This window comes from Vipera berus (genome assembly GCF_964194415.1).
Source record: "Vipera berus genome assembly, chromosome: 2".
NCBI lineage: Eukaryota > Metazoa > Chordata > Lepidosauria > Squamata > Viperidae > Vipera > Vipera berus.
The window spans coordinates 32,968,455-32,990,559 of record NC_138203.1 but is presented as its reverse complement, the minus strand read 5'-3'; the positions used below and the strand labels follow the sequence as shown (position 1 = coordinate 32,990,559).

At 39.8% G+C, this 22,105-nt stretch overlaps 1 protein-coding gene across 1 annotated transcript; it reads left to right on the top strand.

Annotated features, from left to right (window-relative positions):
* Positions 1–2,783: 2,783 nt before the first annotated feature.
* CRHBP (corticotropin releasing hormone binding protein) lies at positions 2,784–15,521 on the top strand (the record flags this gene model as incomplete). The annotated part of the gene is made up of 7 exons (XM_081316227.1): positions 2,784–2,913; positions 3,127–3,223; positions 7,530–7,687; positions 10,446–10,656; positions 12,149–12,297; positions 13,357–13,474; positions 15,373–15,521. The coding sequence occupies exons 1-7, from the start codon at positions 2,836–2,838 to the stop codon at positions 15,519–15,521; spliced, it is 960 nt and encodes a 319-aa protein (XP_081172353.1). The 5' UTR covers positions 2,784–2,835.
* Positions 15,522–22,105: the final 6,584 nt, after the last annotated feature.

Below are 22,105 nucleotides of genomic sequence, written 5' to 3'. Positions count from 1 at the left end.
AGTCCATTGCTGGCTGTCTCCATTCAGCACACACCAGCATTTATGATAAGAGTAGCACTATAATAATAAAGCAATGTATAAAAGTATATTCTTCTTACAAATTGCTTTTTTGCTTGTAGTGATAGAAGCCCAGATGGTGCCTTAACCATTTTAGCAATTTTAGATTCAGCTGTAACTCTGCTGCTGAATGTGAACCTCTAAGAATAAATTCCAATCAAACGCTGTGTGTGTATGTGCACCTACATGCATACCTGCGTGCATGTATGTGTGATATACGTGTATTTAATAGGTTGTTAGTAATAAAGAAAGTGCTGTTACAGTGACAAAATGACAAAAAGTCACTTCCACCAGACATTTGGATCTTAAGATGAAATTGTTTTACTTTATGTAGAATCCTGTGCTTAAAATATTAAAGCAATAACACAATGTAATAAATCAGATTGAGTAATATAATTTATTGCATGGTGTTATTGCTTAAATGTTTTGCTTAAATATTTTATGTAGGTTTCAGCTTGCCAAGAAATATTCAGTCATTTAGCAAAATAGAAGTTTAACAGTTAAACAGATTAGACAAAGGGTAAGAGGTTGCTTGTAGTATACACTAGGCCACAGAACTGCATCTCTATCTTAAGTAACTACAAAGGGAAATAATAGCCGTATGAACTGGCATGAGACTGTGTTGAATTCAAGCATCCCCTGGCCAGATCATGCGCAAGAGGGCAATATTTTCAGGACATTCCTTGAATTTATTAAAAGGATTTATTTATTTATTTATTTATTTATTTATTTATTTATTTATTTATTTATTTATTTATTTTATTATATTTATATACCGCCCTTTCCCGAAGGACTCAGGGCGGTTTACAGGGTGATTAAAACGAAAAATACAAAAGTTAAAAACAATTTTTAAAAAATTATATCAATCCCTGAACAAATAAAAACCCCAGTTAAAATTAAAATTAAAATTAAAATTCCAGCCTGGGCCAGAGAGCTCGAAGAGCTAGGTCTTCAGGTCCCGGTGGAATGAACGGAGGTCGGGGGCAGTCCTAAGCTCCACTGGCAGCTGGTTCCAAAGGGCAGGCGCACCCACTGAGAAGGCCCTATCCCTGGGTGTTATCCGCCGGCAATCTCTTACCGGCGGTACCCTGAGAAGACCCTCCCTGTGGGAGCGCACAGGACAAAGGGAGCTTGATGCCGGCAGCAGGCGTTCCCTCAGATATCCCGGACCCTCGCCATTTAGGGCTTTATAGGTCATCACCAGCACCTTGAATCTCACCCGGAGGGCAACCGGGAGCCAATGCAGCTCGCGGAGTAGAGGTGTTACATGGGAGTATCGGGAAACCCCCATCACGACTCACGCGGCTGCATTCTGCACCAGCTGAAGCCTCCGAGTGGTCCTCAAGAGCAGCCCCATGTAGAGAGCGTTGCAGTAGTCTAAATGGGAGGTCACGAGTGCGTGAGTGACTGTGCGTAGGGCATCTCGGTCCAGATAGGGTCGCAACTGGCGCACCAGGCGAACCTTCCTGAAGGATCACCTTCAGCCAGGAAACTCTACAGTAGGCTGGCTGCGGTTTGGCTCTGGTCTAACAAGGATGCTTTCTTGACCTTCCCCTTAATCACCACTTTCTGGCTCTTTGGCCGACATTGTTCGGTTCTGTTGGCATTAGCTTTCCAGCAGATTAAGTCAGTTGTAAGTACCGCTTGTAAATCAGCAGAACATCTCAGCTGGAAGAAGTGAGGTGGGTCTACTTTCAATCTGTATTGAGTAAACAGGATGGCCTTAAAAGTCCGAGGGAAGATCTGCTACTGAGAAATAAAGCTTGAGTCCAGATCAAAAAAGTAGTTTATGAAAATACTTCAGACAGCCTTCCTTCCCATATTCTCATAATAGGAGGGAGAAAGGGAAGCACAGACTGGCAAGGTTCTGTTACTGTAGCTGTTCTAATAAAAATAACTTTTTTTAAAAAAAATAGAGAACATGAAGACTTGAAGTTTTGTCTGATAGACCAGTCAGTCCACTTTTAAAAAAGCCCAATAATAAAAAATATCCCTGTCCCTGAAATGAGAAGGAGGGCAAACAGTCTTGTCAGGATTGAGCCAGTCTTTCCATCCCATCCAAACACTTTCAGGCCACTGAGCCATATGAATGAATGAATGAATGAATGAAGGAAGGAAGGAAGGAAGGAAGGAAGGAAGGAAGGAAGGAAGGAAGGAAGGAAGGAAGGAAGGAAGGAAGGAAGTAAATTTCCCTTCTCACTCTAAAATCTGTTCCTCTGGAAAACAGGATTTAATCTGAACAAAAGCTCTCCCCCAGATCTGATTTCTGTTTTTTTTATCCTGGCTCAGAACGTGCTAGGAGTTCACTCGGAACAGAAACACAGAACAGTTTTGAACACTGAACTCTGCCTCCTTTCTCGCCTCCACCTCCGGGGAGGGGGGGGGAAAGGACCCAATATTATAATTAGTCGTTGGTTGCGCGGGGGTGGGTGGGTGGGGGGTGGGGTGGCTTTCTTCCAAAAGGGCGAATTGCAAAAGGGGCAAAGAGCTTTCGAGTGGGGAGGGGGGACTTTGAGCGTTGAGTGGACCGCGCCAGCAGCGGGGCACGAGTGCAGCTGCGGATTTGGGGTCCCCGTCATCACTGCGCACTCCTCGCCTCCCTGGCAGAGATCCAGTAACCATGGGTTACCCTCTCGGGGGGACCCGCTGCCTCCCCTCTGCCAAAGCTCTATAAAAGGGACCCGTCCGGGAAAGCCGACGAAGAGGCAGCCCCAGAAGAGGCGCCGCTCCCGCCGCTCCTACCCGTCTCCGCACGCCGCGGTGCAAAGGCTGTCGGACATGGCTGTCGGATTCCGGCGCTGCCAGCTCGCCCTGATCTTCTGGGCCGCTCTCGGAGGGGAGAGCAGGTTCTTGGAGGTGAGCGAAGAGCGGGCGTCCCGCTGCCCCCCCCTCCCCGTTCTCCGCCCGGCCCCCTTCCACCCCGGGGTGGCCACTGTACTCTTGGCGCAACCGGGGAGGGGGGGGGTGGGCGGTTGCGCCAAGAGCCTTTAAGGGCGAGGGTCCGCGGAGCCGCCGGCTGGCCCCCTCTGCGCCCCCCCCTCGGAGCTCCCCTTTCTTTTGTGTCTCCAGGGGAGGGAGGGCGCCTTCGCGGACGGGCCGGCCCTGCTGTTCAACCAGGAGCTCAAAAGGCAACTCTCCGGCGAGCAGATCTACCGTCGGGAGCTGCGTGAGTTTCTTCCGGAGGCGGCGGGCGGCGTGGCGAAGTTGCGGGCGAGCTCGGGCGGAGGGAAGGGAGTTGAGGGGTCCGCGGAAGAGGTGGAAGGGAAGAAGCCGGTCGGGATGGCGTCCCCGGTAGATGTTCGAGGGTGATGGGAACTGGGGGAAGCTGTTGAGTCAGAAGGCGCGGCTGCTACGATCTCCGCCCGCCGCGACCTGTCCTGAAAGGTTAGACTTGAGTTCAAGTGACCTTGATCCCAATCCTAGAATGAAAACGGGAAACCGGTGTGTTGCCTCAGAGGTTACCGGGTGCGGTGAAATTTAGGCAGGGACGGCTTCTCGCACGTGAGAAACGACGAGAAATCGTCCCGGAGCCTTTTCTAAACGCCCGTTTCGGTAAGAGTGAACATCGGACAAGCTGTGGAGCGTTTGCGCGGAGGGCTTTTCCAGAGCGATCAGCTGGAGCGGAAAACTTTCCGAAAGCCACCAATGCTTCGCCTTCTATGTATGGCATTCCACCTCCCGTACTGTATCTCTGTTTGCCAACGTCGCCTGGAAAGGGGGACCATAGCTTCCTTTTTGTGGGGTATATTGCCAAAATAAGTTTTGAATAAGTGATCTCAGAGGCGGATAATAATGTGACATCTGTGCTCTTGAAATTGCCAGCCGAAAAGAAAGAAAAAAGTTTATGGTGGGTTTATTCAGATGGCTGGATGGGGGGGAATAGCAGAGGATGCTTGTGACTGAGGGAGTAGTTGAAACGTCGGACAATCCAGGCCACTGGTTGTACCTGGAGAACGTCGATAACATCTGAAGCTAGATGAGAGAAAATAACTTTATGAAGTTTTCTTTTCAGTGGGGTTTCCACCAGTGGAGGAAGATACAACAGAAGAGGAGATATGATAGGAGAAAAAGTTGGGTTGGGCAGCAATGCTGTACTGGTTGCCTAAGGGAAGGAAAAGAACAGCCCTGCATAACTTGTGGTTGTCTCACTTGTGCACTGAGAATGGTTCCAACTTCCTAGGAGACATCAGTTGGCTCTTTGGAGTTGAAAGGAGATAACTTTAAATATGTTTTCACGTGTGGTCTCCTTCCTCATGACTAAATACATGCCAGTGATGAGCCTGCACACTGGGGCAGATTCCAAAGCTTGCTCCTGACCCTGTGTTCAAATTAAGGAGAGACTCTCTCCTGGGACCAAAATTCCAAGCCATCTTTGCCCAGATGCCCTCTGCAGGTATGGGATTTCAGTCTCCCAAATGTCTGCACCACTCAGCTGCAAAGCTCTAAGATGGGGAAGGATGCCAGAAGCAATGCTTTTCAGGGAGGGTTAGGGCAAGGACCTGAGAGGAGCTCCTTGTCCTATGCTAAAAAGGAAATGGCAGTGAAGCATGAAGGCAATTTTGATTCCTGGCTCAATAACTTTGTTTAGCAGTGCAACAAGAAGGGAAGAAGTTGGCACAAGGGGAAGAAATACAGAAAATATGAGGTTCAGAATAAGATGAGTTGCAAGAGAAAAGGACTGCAGAAATGCAGTGAAAAGTTTCACTGGCTATCAAAATTAACTCTAAGACAGAGAAAGCTACCTTATGCCATGTAGCCAAACAGTTCACTCTCATGGGTGTTGGTTATTCTCCAAAGGCTCATCTCTGTTGACATCCCCTCTGTTTCTTTACAATACCTCTGTTTCATCCTTTTAACTGGCATCTCAGGGATTAAACGGAGACACTAATACACGCAACATGTACACACAGTACTAAATCACAATACAGTTTGTGTGACTTTGGCTTGGTGTATTATATGAATATGCCATTGTAGTTTGTATATCACATTTTATGGCTTAGCACATTGGTTAAACTCAGCTAATTGTGGAGTGTAGCAGTTGTGATTAAACAAACCACGACTTATCATAATGTATGAATCCACGCTATCACTGATACATGGTACTTTTCCCATGTCTGTTTTTCATGAATAACAGAATGCAGACTTTAAAATCTTCTGGAAAAGGGGTGGAAAGGAAGTACAGTTTGCCTGCTGTTGCATGAGTGTAACATTACCTACTTCAGGGCTTTCTCTACTGGCACCTTCCATGGCACAAAAAACGCAGAAGCAATTTATGCATTCTGATGTGTTTCCACAGTGTTGCCTTCATCCCATTCCCAGCCCACAAGTGAGATAAGCTTAAGTCATTTTATCTGCTTCATGTTGAAGTAACGCTTTTTGTTTTCCTTTTGCCTATCCTGTCCAGTGTTGGAAAATCCAATAAATTCTGGCTGGATGACAGATACTTGCAGTGATTTGAAATAGAGGTAAAGGAGGTAGGAAAGGATTCAGCAGTGGAGATAGCATTGGAGCATTATCTGCAGGAGCTTTTCTTATATTTTTCTGACAAAAGCAGCCTTGTACTGCAAGCTCCACCCCATTAGTATGTGAATGTGCTATACAGTAATAATGCATGTACAAAAAGGGATGGAGTTTGCAGTGCATGGTTGCTTTCATCCTCGTCCTACTCACTTGAATGCTACAAGTATGAATGGGAAGTATTTGTGTCTTCTACTTTCTATCTTATTGTTTATGTTAATAAGAGCAAAATGAGAATGTGAGGAAAAGAAACTTCCTCCTGTTTCTTCCATGAAGAAGAACAAGACAGCCACAGTTCAAATCTCATATAGCTTTAAGCCATGTTTTCTTGCTGGCCTTCTCCATTTATACAGGGAAATAATTGTAGAATTATTTTTGGAAAACCTATCCAGAGTAGCCCACCAGGCACTCTCAAAAATGCTGTATAAATGCTATGCCAATTTGCACATTGTGTAGATACATTTATAATTGTATATCCTTTTGAGAAGAATTTGGAAGAGCCAGACTTGATGGCACACAATCATTCAATCAGTCATTTCCAAGATGTAAATTCAAGATCCCTCCCCCCCTCCCCCCCTTCTCTTCTGAGCCAGGAGCCTGTGAGCTTGGGGACTTGTGGTTCCAGAATTGAGAAAAACCATTTGATCTTGAATGATAGTCAAAGGCTGACATCAGTTGCAACTTTTGGTAATTAATGCCTTTAGCCCCCAATTGACATTTTAAGAGTCTGAGTATTTATGTAAGCTCAGAGCTGTAGAATTTGGATTTTCTTGCTTTTGTATCCTACTTTTTGGTAGCATCAGGCTCAATGTAAGAAAACCCCAAAAGCTTTTGCACATTCTTTTATGTCATTTTAATTAATCCTAATAAAGGCATAATACAACTGTTAGAGCTTAGACTTTTTTTCCCTGATAATGGGCAGGAAATATGGATTGTGTCCCCCTGACTCTCCTCACATGAACTTTCAAACCCCTATGGAGAAGGAGAGAAGGGAAGGGTTTTATCTGATGAGTTTTAAAAATGACAGTAAAAACTAGGAAGAAGGCATAGGAAATGGAAAAATTTTGAGTCTGGAGTCCTAATGACTGGGGTGAAGGTAGGAGGCTGAGATTTGCAAAGGTAGTGATTGGGAGAGTAATATGGTTCTGCACATATTCTCCACTTGTTTCTGGATTTGGAGAGTGTTTCTTTTAAGGCTTACGATGCAGTTTTGTATGTTTATTGCATCCGAATGGCAGAAACTGATTTCACCAGTTTGGAGGCATAATTAAGCAATCTGGGAGCTCCCTCACCTGACCAGAGAATCTGGATGTAACTTTCCAAGATTTCTTTCTGACTCTTCTATAGCTCTGTGTGCCAGGGATTGAATGTATAATTTTCTTAAAAATTAAACAGCATGCTGAGAATGATGGCCTTTCCCTAAAAGGGACATTCACATATAATTAGCACATTTGTGAGTTACATTTATCTTGTTTTTAGTAATGCATGTAAAAGCTCCTTAACCTAGGAATTACTTAGCTGCTGGCTTCTCTTTTTATAATATGAGCCTAAAATTATTATGTTAATCATTTTTATATTGTGTGATTTTGGAAGATTACATGCAGTGGTGGGATTCAGCTGGTCCGCACCACTTTGGCAGAACCGGTAGCTTATTTATTGTTGCCCAGGCCCAGAATGGACTTCCAGAAGCGGCATCCACACAGAGAACTGGTTGTTCACATATTTGAATCCCACCACTGATTACATGTGTATTTTTAAAGATTATTAAAAGCTGGGATTCTTTCAATAATGTCAAATACATAATTGTCTTTCATTTTGCATGCACCTACTGTAGCTTCTCTCTTCAATATTCCCTGCCCCTGAATCTAACACGGGAAAAGAGCTTCCTCCCCTAAGAACTGACTTGCATCTACTCTCATCTGCAAGAATTGACTTGTATCTGCTCTCATCTGCAGGATGTCTTGACATGCTAAGTATAGAAGGGCAGTTCACCTTCACCACAGACCAACCCCAGATGCATTGTGCTACATTCTTCATAGGAGAACCAGAGGAGTTCATCAGCATAGATTTTGATTTTGTCAACATTGACTGTCAAGCTGGAGACGTCTTGAAGGTATGAGGTTGTCCACAGACTGACAGTTGCTGTATCAGACAGAGGTGAAGGAATTCACACCACAAGTTAACTTTTCTTTTATATAAAAAAACAGGATATATTTGGCACTAGTAAAGTCAAAAAATCAAAAGAGAAGGTAACGATTCTGGTCGCCTTGCTATTTAGCACCATAAATGTTATTTTATTTTTTATTCATTCCACTTTCGTCTTGTTTTCAAGCATACCCACACTTTCCCTTTTTCCATTTTCTTCTAGCAGCAAGCTTGCCAGATAGACTAGCAGTTGTGGCCGGGTAGAAATTTAGACTCATCAGTTGTAGCTCAACCCTCAATCATTATACCACAATGTCTTTCATAAGTTTGAGATTCAGTAGGGAATATTTTACTTTTAATAATGAAATTAAGTATTTAAATATCTAGAGATAAAATACTAACAAAATATTGTTAGAACCTCTGCAGGCAATAAACACAGAAATAAAGAAGGAAACTGGTAGCCCACAGAAGATATGGTTATGGGGAAGATACTATAAATTTATCATAATGCTTTATACATTGGCCAGAGTTTAAAGTATTGCAAGAAACTTTGTTTTGTTGCTACAATAAATGGAGAAAACTTGCTATCCTTTGGGTGTTGTTACCTTAGCATATTATCTGGAAAAATAATTGCATTTTCTAGGATAAAATGCAGCCCAGGAAACTATTGCCTCTTTACCAAAACATAACCCTGAAGTGAAGTCCAACCTATAGATTACTTGAGGCTCCAAACCCAAGAATGACACATGAGTCTTCCAAGCTGAGTTCTTTATTGTTTCCACACCTATAGACAGAATCTTGCCAAACTGAAGCTCTCTACTATCTGCATTTACCATATACTCTGAAAACTACAACTTCCGGGTGAGATTCAAAGTACTGGTAATGGTGTTTAAGGCCCTACATGGCATGGGTCCGGAGTACCTTAGGGAGCACCTGCTGCCGGCATCAACTTCCCTCCGCCCTGTGCGCTCCCACAGAGAGGGCCTCCTCAGGGTGCCACCGATCAGAGAATGTCGATTGGTGGCCCCCAGGGGGAGGTCCTTCTCTGTGGGTGCCCCGGAGCTATGGAATCGGTTGCCGGTTGAGCTCCGGATGGCGCCCGACCTTCGCTCCTTCCGTCGCGATCTGAAGACACATTTATTTGAACAAGCCGGCTTGGCTTGATGGGGGATGGGTTGGGTTTTTATTGTCATTTTTAATATATGTATTTACTGTTTTTAGCTTGGGCATATGTTTAATTCTTTTTAACTTTTGTATTTTTGTATTTTTATATGTCTGCCCTGTTCACCGCCCTGAGTCCTTCGGGAGAAGGGCGGTATATAAATAAAATTATTATTATTATTACTAGGGAGGGGCTTCACCTTCTTTCTTTCACACAAAATATTTGGACTGGGTTCTTTTGTAATGCATCCCCTCCCACCTGGGAATCCCTTCTACTACATTCCATCACAGATAACCACTGTACACCATGCATTTATTGCTTGAAAATCAATTGTCTGCCTTGTCTTTAAATGGAATTTATTAGTAATATAATTAACACTGAGGTCAAAACATTTGTTTCTTTGACTTCATGTAATGTGAACATTTTATTTTCCTTGGATCTGGAACATGAAGGATCTCGCATGTTTATTTGAAGAACAAAGGGATGATTAGAACAAAAAGCAATCATTTTTATTCACCTTTAAGTGTAAAATTACCACTCTGCAAAGCCAAATGATAGTTGAATAGTTTTTATCTCCAAGAATACCACTGGATTTCATATGGGCCCTGGGGGAATTCAAAGAAAACATGATAGATGGCCATAGCCCAGAGTTTTGCTTCTCTACCTGGGTGCCAGAAATCAGAATTAAATTGGTCGGTGAAAGATTGTCTGGAAGGTGTAGGGGTGATACCTGGTATTTTCACCACATTCCTTTTTGGTAGTCATTTTGTGAGAATGTCTAAAACATAAGTTTCAATCTTCCAAAAGTGTTTTCTAGCTCCCAAAGCTTAGGGACCTCAACTGGAGTGTGTGCATAGTTGGCTGTTCAGCTCAAGAATGCTTGAATCAGGACCGCTGAAAGGAATGCCTGGTCTCTAGAGCTGGAGTGAAGGGAACCGGCATCTATGTGACACTGCATATTGATCACTCCGCCTCAAGTTTAAATGTCAGGTTTAGAAATGCATCTTTCATAATTAAGCCCAATTATTAAAACATCTGAAGTAGAAAATGCAGAGAATGTCAGAGTAATTATTATTGGTGCATGAAGTGATGACTTATAATAGATGTTAACGCCAAGTCATGGGTGCAGCAGTTGGGTGAAATTCTTGAATTGGCATGAGATATAAGAGAAGTCCACAGCCTACAAGACATTCTTTCTAGAATAAAAAGAGTCAGTCTCTTTTTACTTCATTAACTAGTATTATACTCACTAAAAGGAATAATCTGAGAATGAAAACATGCATTTTCTTATCCATATTTAATGAAAACCCAATAATGAGATGCCAATAATACCAGTAATATGAACAATAACAATCAGTCCAATTATGAACAATATGTTTGGATTTAAAACTTAATATGAAACATGATAAACAAAGAATTTACTTTAATAGACAAATTGTCTTGGTTTTGGAGACAGAAGAATATCCTCAGTCTGGGAATTGCAGTTTCAGTAAATATGGAAGGATCAAGATGAGGATACCTGATATAAATCAGAATTCTCTTCTGTACTCCTACATCTCTCTAGGTTTTTGATGGCTGGATTCTAAAGGGTGAGAAGTTTCCTAGCTCTTTGGATCACCCTCTACCCACCTCTGAAAGGTATAGAGATTTGTGTGAAGCTGGACCTAGCCTGACCACCATCAGGTCATCTCAGAATGTTGCCATGATCTTCTTCAGGATTCAGGATGCAGGGAATGGATTCACATTAACAATAAAGAAGCAGCCTAATCTTTCCCGTAAGCTTGTTTTCATTTTATCTTCTGAAATGGCTGTGATTTCTTAGAAGGACAACAATGTAACCAAGCTGTGATCAGATACAGAGGAATAGTATAGGTACTGATACATCAAAGGCTCAATCAGCTTGACTATGTTTTCTTGCCCACAATAGAGGCATGCTGTTGCCTTCTCTAAAATTTTTCCGACTTCCTAGTCTATTCTACCAGCCCTGAAATTTTCTGGCAGTCTCCTATTCAAACACTATCCAGGTTCACCCCTCTGTTTTTTTGTTTCATTTTTAAGAACAACCATGATTGGCTAAGTCAGTAGCTCTCAATCTTTGGTCTGTGGAGACCTGAGGGGGGGTCTGTGATGTCATCACAAGGTGTCTGTGAAGGTTTGAAGAAATGTTATGATTTAAATATTGAATTAAGTCTTGGGGGTCCATGGCCATGATCCATGGCCACAAAAGGTATTTAAAGAGGGTCCATAGTGAAGAAAAGGTTGAGAACCACTGGGCTAGGTATTGCAACTTAACTGGGCAAAGGTACTGACTGCTGGGCCATGATCAAATAACAATAGAGGGCCCTTAGGGATGATTTGGCATAGGCATTTAGAAATGATTGAAGTCTCATTAAATAATAGAATCTTCCCTGAAGGTACAATAAGAGCATGCAAAGAGAAACCAAAGAGAATTGGGTTGAGTTGGGCAGCTATAGAATTTGAATGAATGAATGAATGAATGAATATTAATGACCACAAATGATTTAACAAAAGCAGCAACAAAATGTTTGTCCTTCCTAAAATTAGACTAAAACGAGGAAAGCTTAAAGTAAGTACATTTTCTTATATAGCCACTTTCAATAAAAGTAGCTTTAGCCTTTATATGGGGCTGATTTTTGAGTCTGGTTTTCCTTGTGGGGTTGAGGATTTATTTTATTTTATTTTATTTTATTTTATTTTATTTTTTATTTTTTTATTTATTTTTATTTATTTTTTATTTATTTATTTATTTATTTATTTATTTATTTGGATTTATATACCGCCCCTCTTCGAAGGGACTCGGGGCGGTGATGCATTTACATGGCATAAAAAGGTTGGCAAATTGACTGACTTTTTTAAAAAAAACAAAAAAACACCCCTTTCTCTTTTCCTGCCAATGTGGGAACAATTTAGGTTTGATGCTGAGAACACCTAGGTACGAACACTGGAAGCTATTTGCCACTATGGATTTTTTCCCCCCTATTAGATGACATAGCACCTTCAGTATTACTTCAGTAAAATAGCCCAATAAGCAGTGGTTATTTTCTGTTGCTTCCAGTGCTTATATCTGCAACCCTAAATTGAAAACCTCATGCCTGATTTGTGAATGGGAGACACTGTTGGAAGACCTCAGCCCAGCTGATTAGCATCTTATCTGTGTTGGTGCCCAGACCTCAGATAAAATGTCTGCATTCCTTTTTAGCGAACCAATTGTGACTCAGTAATTCTGTATCTTCCCCTGTACTAAAGCTTGCAATATCATCTCCCAGACTCCGAGTGGAAGGTTTACAATGATTGTTCCTCATCAGCATCGGAACTGCAGTTTTTCCATTATCTACCCAATATTGATAAAAATATCTGATCTTAGTCTGGGGCATCTGAAGGGCTTTCACTTGAAGGTGAGTTGTCAGTTTCTTCCTTATATATCTGCTACAGGGTTACACGATTCAGCAGATTTCCTGCTAGTCCTTGTGGCCACATCTGGCCTTTTTTTCTATTTGCTCCTTGCCTCTTTATTTTTATGCCAGAACCATTTGTCTAACACTAACTCTGGAAGGCAGTACCCATCTGTGGATTTTGAACATTACATTCTCCTGTTCGGCACCAGGTCAAAAAGAAGGAGACAATGTTTTCTGAGACACAGACATTTTCTGAACTATATTCTTGCATATGAGGAGATCTCCTAGTTTAATGTAAATAACGTTAGCTACTATACAGGACAAACTCATAAAGTGGTTATTTGGTTTTGGCTTAGCCTGATGTTTACGTAATTATCACTTATTCATGTTAGGTTAAAAATCCAATGGGACAAAGACAGCCATCGTTCACTACATCCTGGCTCCCAAAGCTTCTATCACTCGTGAACTCTGCATTTAGAATAGAGCCATCCATCTGGGAAGCAAAAACTTTTTAAAAAGAGAAATCTTAAAAAGCTTCTTGAATTTTTATGCCCTTATGTGATATTTCATTTAAATCATTTGCATGATGTTTATAGAAACTAGCAGATTCTTTTATTCCCTTTTGTGTGGAAAAAGTGAGTTGATTTTCGCTAGGATCTCTGGGAGTGTGGCGAATCTGAATGACAATCTTTGCGCTATCCCCTTGCTCGTAACAGCAATGGCAAACTTTTTGGGCTTGGTATGTCAAAAATTCAGAAAATGCCGAACTGAACTTTGCTAACCTGTCACCCCCACCTCAGACAAAAGAGAAACAATTCATAACAGTCCCTTTGGCTTATCGCAATCTTTGTGAGTTCTCAGTATTTTGAGGCTGTGAAGATGATTACAACTCTACCCTGAACTACTTTGAAAGGTTGAAAGAGAACTTCATTAATCAAAACTAAAACACACACTATTGTTTTGCATAATCTTATAAATCTCACTTACTAAAATAAACTTGCATTTTAAATTTATCTATTTAACATGATTCCATGTCCTTCTGCTTTTCCTTGTACACAGAAACCAACTGCAGGTTGCAGAGGCACCGGAGATTTTATGGAGTTGCTTGGAGGAAATGGGTTAGATCCTTCCAACATGCTTCCATTGGCTGATCTTTGCCATTCTTTCAGCGGCCCTGGTAATCTCTTGTGCTAATGCTTCTTGTTCAAATATTTTCTCAAAGTAATATAATAGGGCTATCCTATCTGTAATATGTCAGATAACCTTTAGAGGGCAGCAAAGAGGAAGGCTATTTTCTTTGTTTTCATCTAATAGACATCCAGATTTTGGCACTACAGTATAGACATCATAGATATAAAAAAGGTATATTATGTAAACCAATTGCTTGGGATCTTTCAGCTTTCTAGTTCAAAAAAAAGCATGACAAAGTGTATTGAAGAGAAAAACAGCTTTTCTGCTATTTACCTGTATTCTAATTTATGCCATTGTGGTCTGTTTAATCAAGCTCATGGCTTCAGATGCACTGCAACTGCAACTGCCAAAATTTTTTTGCAACAAATTTAGACAACATGTGGAAGGTCATGCATTTTTTGCATTAAAGAATGAAGACTTTGCAATAAGGAATGATATTTTTGTACAAATTTCTTTTCATGACAGAGATTAATACAGGAGACTAGCAATGAATGTTAAAAAAAGGTCTTATCTTGTGAAGAGTTTTGCTTAGCTGCCGACCAAGCCCTAGGTGGGCATCAAGTCAGTGTCATCACTGCTATGTGCAGATGGTCTCACAAATACCATACAGCAAAGTGGGAAACTTGAAAGTACACAGGCTTTATGCAGCCCCCAAACATCTCTTTTGCTATTCCATGCCTATCCTGTCTAATCACAATTGCCAAAAATTATTTGATCCCTTTTTGAGTCAGAAAACACGAAACAATTGTAGCTTATTAGAAACTAAGACCCACAGACATGCCATCTCCTGCAAACTCTGTCCACTATCCAGAAAAAAAACAACAACTTATGTCCATACCCAAGTAATCTGTATAGCCTCATTCTCCTTGTATTATTGCTCCCACCTACCATGGCTCTTAGGGCCTCTTGGCCCTGAAAGTCTTCCTTCTCAATCTAGATGCAATTGCACACTATAATGTACGCAACATGAAGACATGAGAAGACCTAGCTCAGCTAAATACCCACACAGTATGGTATTTTTCCCTTCTATGCAACTTAGTGAGGCTTAGTCTTTTCTATCTGAGAGTTGTAAATGATGCCGAGTGTAAACGACTTTCCTTCAAACGAACAAAAACCTTCACAATCTTTTCAGCATCATTCACTGTCAGTTGCTTCTGCCTTCTCCTGCTATTTTTGTAGTTACAACGATTTTTATTTTTCAGGAAATCAAGTACAACATAGTTCATATGATGAAATATTATTGTGTGCATTCAAATTTGGTTTAATGGGTGTTAATGAAGACAAATTAAACACACTTGATATAAAGATAGTGCCTCTTGAATTAATGCCTCAAAAATTATTAGGGATCAGGGATCCTATAAAGAACAGTATATTGTTGTCATGTTATATTATCAGTTAAATTGGTCATACACTGATCTTACTGAGATCAGATTAGGCCATTTCAGGGTAAAGGCAATGAATCCAGAATAGGAAAAATATTCAACCTTTTTTTTGAAGCCATCAATGAAATCAGCATGAAGGCATTCTTTGGTAGTGATTTAGTATATTAATAAGGTTTTTGCAATCCTCTTTGTAATAATGTACATTTTAATGTAGAAAGAAGATGCCTTGTTAGATATCATATGTCCAAATATTCACTGAAGCATACACACGTCTAATCTTCATGCATAATAGTGCATGAAGATGGAAGTTGCTTTTATCCATAGACACAGATCATTTTTTTCTGTATAGGGGCAGTAAGGTATAAAGTAATGATATAGGCATACCTTTTGAAAATTTGTACACGAGTCCTGCATATAACAGTGCAATCCATTAAAGTTGTTTAAGAACTATAGATTTTTTAAAGCAATTAAAATACAATCTAAATTATTTCTCTTTGACTAGCTCAAATGAAGATTGGCTGTGACAACACTGTACTGCGGTTAGTCTCAAGTGGAAAGCATATCAATCAAGTAACCTTTGAATATTACCAGTTGGATCAATATGAACAGGAAAAGAACAGCCTCGATGAATATTGTCTTTCAAGCATTTGAAATATCAGACAAGTCTCTCTTCCTGGAACGTATTAATTTTGAGCAGCTAAATTGGTGAAACACTTCTGCTGTTTAAGCACTTTTCATATAAAATCATTATTTCCATGAACATGATTAGAACAGTATTACTCATAGCATTTGCAATACATTGTCTTTTTCCTGTCTTTAAGAGTATTTAATATATCCAAGACACACAATTCTGTACAGATTCCAAAAGCTGTCTTTAGGCATACTTGCATCCATTGATTGCAAATGTGATATGTTGTTGCTGCATCAGGGTGCCTCTTTTGAAGGGCCACAAATGTTCAAATACATGCACAATTTTTTGAAATTAGAGTGTATGTACTTATTTTAGAACGTTGTTAAATTCAATTTGCAGTTTTCCCTCTTTAGCTGTCAAATATAAAGACTCCCATAGAGAGAAATGACATTTCAGTTTTATAAGAGAATATCACAGTGCACAAATTTAATTGCCAGTTAGTTTATTTAAACAAATGTATTTTCAGTTTTTAATAAAAATTTATAGCATGAAAAAAAGATTTTGCTTTTATTGGTTTAAACATAATAAATACATTCGTAGTATTGAACAAATTTAGTTGTACTGTTTTGTTCCTTCTGACTTTCATCAATTGGATTTCATTGTACTAGAAACAACAATTATACATTTAACTAAGACGTTAATGAGAATGTTAACTACATTTATATACGATAAACTTTTAATATCAATTTTTAAGTGGAAAAATTAGATTGTTGGATCAACATCCATGAATAGGGACTGGAATACATTTCTATTGTGTTCATTCATTAACTTTTCAGAATTGGACTTATTAATATTCTACCACAATTTGATTCCTAATACCTAATATCTTGTAACAAGACTATGACACTTTTATAAAATGTAGGCCTCCCTAAATCTAAAGCCTGTCTACTTCAAAAATCCATTCAAAAATCCATATTGAACCTATACTCCCCATAGTTGAGTGAAAGATTGGAATATAAATGCAAACTTTTCCAAGAATTAAAAAAAATGGGTGGAATCCAGTGGAAAACGGAGGGCTGAAGAGAAGAATGTGGCAAATATTCAATACATGCCTATGTTCTTAATTGGGAAAATGAAACATGCAAATGTGGTTTTATTAGAATATTGATGGTGTCAAGTTGCCCCATGGGCTTTCCCAAATTTACTGGGGAAAAAGTGGTATTATCTGTGGGGAAGACCTTTTAGAATTCTACCCTTGCCGTTCAGTGTGATTATCTCTAGTGCTTTAGCAAGAAATAGATCATGAGCCCATCTGGGATGCTTCCCAACTGAACACTCCTAGTGCTACTATTCATAAAGTATTGGCTGAATTGTCACACAGTCCAATTTTGCTTAATCATAGCTTTGCACATTACATGATCATAACTAAACAAATAACATGGTTTTTCATGATGTGTTGATAGAATAATTAATTGTAGTCACACATCAGCCCAAACTCCTAAATCTCATAAATGAAAAAGTACTGTATGTGGGTGCATCCCGAACAATTGGAATATATGGCAATCAATCAATTTTTATTATGTTCACAGACTAGCAAGAATATATTCTATACTAATAAACAGCTTCTTATGAACCTTTCTTGAGATTCAGGTTCAGAAATTTGTCCAGACTTAACTAGATCTGTCTTTACTTATTTCATTGCATCCTGGAAAAGGTTTAGTGGTAGTTGTAGAAGTAATAATTGTACTGTATTAGTAGTAGAAATATGGAGGAGGAGAAGAAACATCTTACAAAAACTGGAAGGAAGTGTTTGGCATGTCAAACTAAAACGGAAGGATGGCAAAAAAGTGAAGAACTGAGGCCAAGGAGACAAGACACAATTGAAGAAGCAAGAGGCAAGGATGGAGACTCAGGTTTTCACAGGACATTATCACAGAGATATTGGTAAGTGGTACTCAAAATTCAGATATTTCTATACCAAAGAATATGGAAACAAACAGAGAGAACTAGGGATGATAATTCGGGAAGATGAATATGATATAACGCATTACTGGCACTTGATGGGATGAGAGTCACGATTGCCACACAGCACCCAAAGGATACCATTTATTCAAAAAGGACAGACCTAGGAGAAAGTCAAAGAAGTCAAAAACTATATTAAGAAAAAATATATTCAAACAGATATTTACAACAGAAACCTTGTTGTAAGTCTTTGGACAAGCCTAAAAGTGGTAAAGCATCACCTGGATGATACCTATGAGATAAATTTATTATGAGATAAACTTACAGCTGGCTGAGTGACCCAATCCCCCAAATTCTTGTGGATAGTTCAACTTTAACCTGGACAGGAGCATAAAGAAAATGCTATAGAAGCTGGGTCCTGAGTCTTGTACAGTTCACTATTTTGGCAATGACTTGGATAAGGAAATTGAGGGGCAGGGGACACAAAGCTGGGAGGGATGGCTAATACTTTAAGTGAAGAACAGAATATTTATTTATTATTATTTAAATTTATTATTTAAATATTGAATCTGAGATGAAATTAATAAGGTAGAATTTAACAGGGAGAATCTTGTTATGAGAAATGTATATGTAAGGAAGAGAATGTGTCCTTGTTAACTAGGAGTTAAACATGAACTAGCAATACAATGAAGCTGCTAAAAAGGAAAATGGTATTTGGGAATGCATTCTTGGGATGTTCAGAAATAATTACTGGACTCCAGAAGCAATTGTTTCATTCTACTTACTCTCCCCAGTCAGATCTTTTTTGGAAAGTGTTTCCCATTCTGGGTACCACTTTTCAAAAATGACACTGAGAAATTGGAGTAAATTCAGAGAAGGTCTACCAAAATGGTGAGGGCTCTGGAAGCCAAATTCTAGGAGAAATGGCTAAAGGATCTGGGTGTGTTGGCCTATGGCAGACATGTCAAACACAAGGCCCGGGGGCCAGATCCGGCCTGCAAAGTGGTTTCATGCGGCCCGCGAAGCCATCCTGGAAACAGTGAGGGAACAGTCCCCATTGCCTTGGCCCTGGCCTAGAGACCTCCTTCTGCCAGAGACCCTCAGATCTGTCCCACTTCTGCCCAGGCCCCTATAGGCACCCTTGATGCGAACGATGTAGAGCTGGCCATGCCCACCCAGTAGGCCATACGCACTTTAGCCACGCCCACCCAGTAGGCCACGCCCACCCAGGCCATACCCACCCGGCCCCCTGAGGGCAACCGCAATGCTGATGTGACCCTCAATGAAATTGAGTTTGACACCCCTGGCCTATGGAAAAGATAACAGAGGATCAACATCAAATATCAGTAGCATTGCCACACAGAAGTGGCAGATTGATTCTTTATTACCCCAGAGGGCAAGAGCAGAGCCAATTGATTAAAAGTACAAGGAAGTAAGGAAGTACATCAGGAGGAACTGAACAAGCTGTCACTCAGTGGAACAATGGCACCTGCACTAAAGGTTTTCAACAGGTTATGTTCTGAGATTTTGTTCATAGATCCATTTTGTAGATCCATTTTGTTCATAGGTCCAAATAAGAGTATGTATGTAGTGCATTGTAAGCTAATCTTCTCCTGACTTTCTGGATCTTCTAGGCTGGAGTTTCAGACAGATTTGTCCATATCAATGTAAGTTTGTACCTTGGAAGTTTGTAAGTAATGTCTGTAATAATTTTACCAAATCTTGTACTGAGCAGAAGGTTGAACTAAATAAATCTATGATTCTAGAACAGAAAATAGCATAACACTCTGAAACTGTGCTATAAAAAGGGAAATCCTTTTCAAGGCCTTACTTCAACCCATTTAATGAGACTTTGGAAAAAGTGCAGGGAAGAGCAACTAAGATGATTAAAGGCCTTGAGACTAAAACATGAAGAGCGATTGCAGGAACTGGATATGGCTAGTTTAGAGAAAAGAAAGACTAGGGGTGACATGATAGCAGTGTTCCAATATTTGAGGGCCTAGAATCAAGGAGAAACTTCCTAACAGTGAGAAAAATTAATCGGTGGAATGGCTTGCCTCCAGAAGTTGTGGGTGCTCCATCACTGGAGGTTTTTAAGAAGAGATTGGACAGCCATTTGTCTGAAATGGTATAGGGTTTCCTGCTTGATCAAGGATTGGACTAGATTAGAAGACCTACAAGGTCCCTTTCAACTCTATTCTGTAAGCAGTGGGTGCTTACTATAAGCGCATGATCAGTCCTTCCAATTATAAATCTCATTCAAATCAACTGGTTGTATCAATCCTCAGAATTAGCCATAGATGAAATCAGCCACCACGTATTTAGTGTTCCAGTCTGCTTAATATGCCTTTTCAGTTCCTGATATAAAGCCCCTCTATCACATTTTAAGATAAATAAAATGTACTTTTGCAAGCCCTGTGAGAATCTACTTGGCAAAGCTAAAATTCTTCTCATCAAGAACTAATGGTTAATTAGTGAAGCTGATGGAGACTATTCGTATGCAATACTTCAAAACTGTGAGGAAATGCTCCAAGCCCGTCTAGTGGCCTGCATGGAGGAAATAATTGGAAAGATGGAAAGTCACAATTGGAGAAGAAAAGCTTCACACAAAGTTCTAGAACCCTAGCATAGGACTGGGAGGGACCTTGGATGTCTATTCTTATCCCCTGCCCAAGGCAGGAGTCCTTATATCAGTCTGGACAAATGGTTATCCAATCTTTTCTTGAAAAACTCCAGTGATGGAGTACCCACAACCCTGGTAGGCTAGCTGTTCCATACATTAATCATTCTTACTCAGGGAATTCCTCCTTATTTCCAGGCTGAATCTTCCTCTGACAAACTTCCACTCATTGCTTCTTGTCTGCCCTCAGGTGCTATGGAGGTATCAAAGGCTATCCAAGGCTGAGTGCCAGACAATCACCTCAGGGCACAGAAGGCTATTGGAAGTAGTATTTGGACCTCAGAAACAATAAGCAAGGAGAATGATAAGCGAATAGTCTAAAATGATAACCAAGAATTCCATGGAATGGTTAGATAGAAACTCAACAGGGTTCAATTGTTAGTTCATCTAAACAAGCCAAGACAAACTTATTTATTTTCTATGTAGTTTCTGCACTGTATTTGGTTTCCCCTGATGACCTCAACCACAATCTTTAAGGTCCTTCATGTTTTTTTCTGATAAGTTGCTGTACTTAAGAGAAATGATTCATTACAATCATTTTCATTTACAGCCTCATTACGTCTGGGAACTGGAGAAAGTTTCTCTTTCAGAAAGTGACGCATTTTCCCCCTTTCCCCCTTTTAGTCTTGTCAACTTATCTTTAAAGATCAGCAACTACTAATCATAGCAGCTACAGATTTTGTTCGCACATCATTTCCTATAAAGGCAGATGCAATATTTACACGTGAGTCACTTCAAAATGAAGAGCACTTGCTGCTATTTTAAATTAAATTGATATTTACAGTGTGACAAAGGGCATGGTATTGATTTTAATCTTCTACAAAATTCACTCTCCCCCTTCCTATTTTAATGATAGAATAATGTATACTTTTGTTTCAATGGTAATTTGGTAGTTTTACATGCAGCATCTTTGGCTAGCTACTTCAGAAAAAAAGGAACTCTGATACAAGGTATGTAATAAGCTTGCCATTTATTTATTAAGCCCTTTAAAATATATTTTTTTCAAAATAAAATGTTTTTCAGAGGATGAATACAGTATGTAACAAAACAATTTTAAAAGGTGTACCAGCATAACAATGCACAATAATATATTATTAAGCAGAGATGTAATTATTAATAAATCCAAAATCCCGACCCTACATCACTAACAATCAAGCAGAAATGTAGTTTAGTCTCTTGGTTAAAAACAAAAATAAAAAATGTTTATTCTTCGCTGTTGAAACAACAGGAAAGAAGCAAATAAAGAAGCAAATAAAAAAGGCTTATAAGACTGGAGACGGCTGTAGTTTGTTAAAGTGAGGACGTTTTTGAGAAATGACATTGCACAGAGATAGGAGAATGACTGCACAAATTCCACTCATCTTTCTATTTTTACCAATATAAATTATACGTTATCTTCTGCCCTTCATGATTACAAATCACTGTAGCTATTGTTGTCAAATATCAAGCAACTTCCTTCAGTTCTCTTTCAATGAAGCCCATTTCTAAGTCTTTTTATGAGGCTTGCTTTTTTAATTGAAAAGCATTCTGTAAGATTCAAGTGACAATGGCTCTTCCTGTGAATATTGATGCCTTTAGTTTCTCTTGAAGCCGATAATAGTATTATTATCAAGCTTTCATTTAAAAGAAGCACAAGCAGTTTGATTATTTTCTTTGCCCTTCTCTTTGATTAAATTACTTTTTGCAGCAACAAGCCAAGGTGACATAGTCTAAAACCTCATGTAGAAATATAACATTGTCTGCTGAATCAAAATTAGATTTAAAGAATATATACATAGGTAAATAATTAGCCCATATGTATTTTGAAAAAGATTAAGTTTGGCAATCAAGCTAGCCAAAATACAGGTAGTCTTTGAATTGGATCAGGAAGCAAACTGGCACTCAATGCAGCTCATGAAGGACATGCATCCTTCTTTGGGGGCCTAAAATTGCTTGCACAACTGGACTTTGTACTAGCTGAAG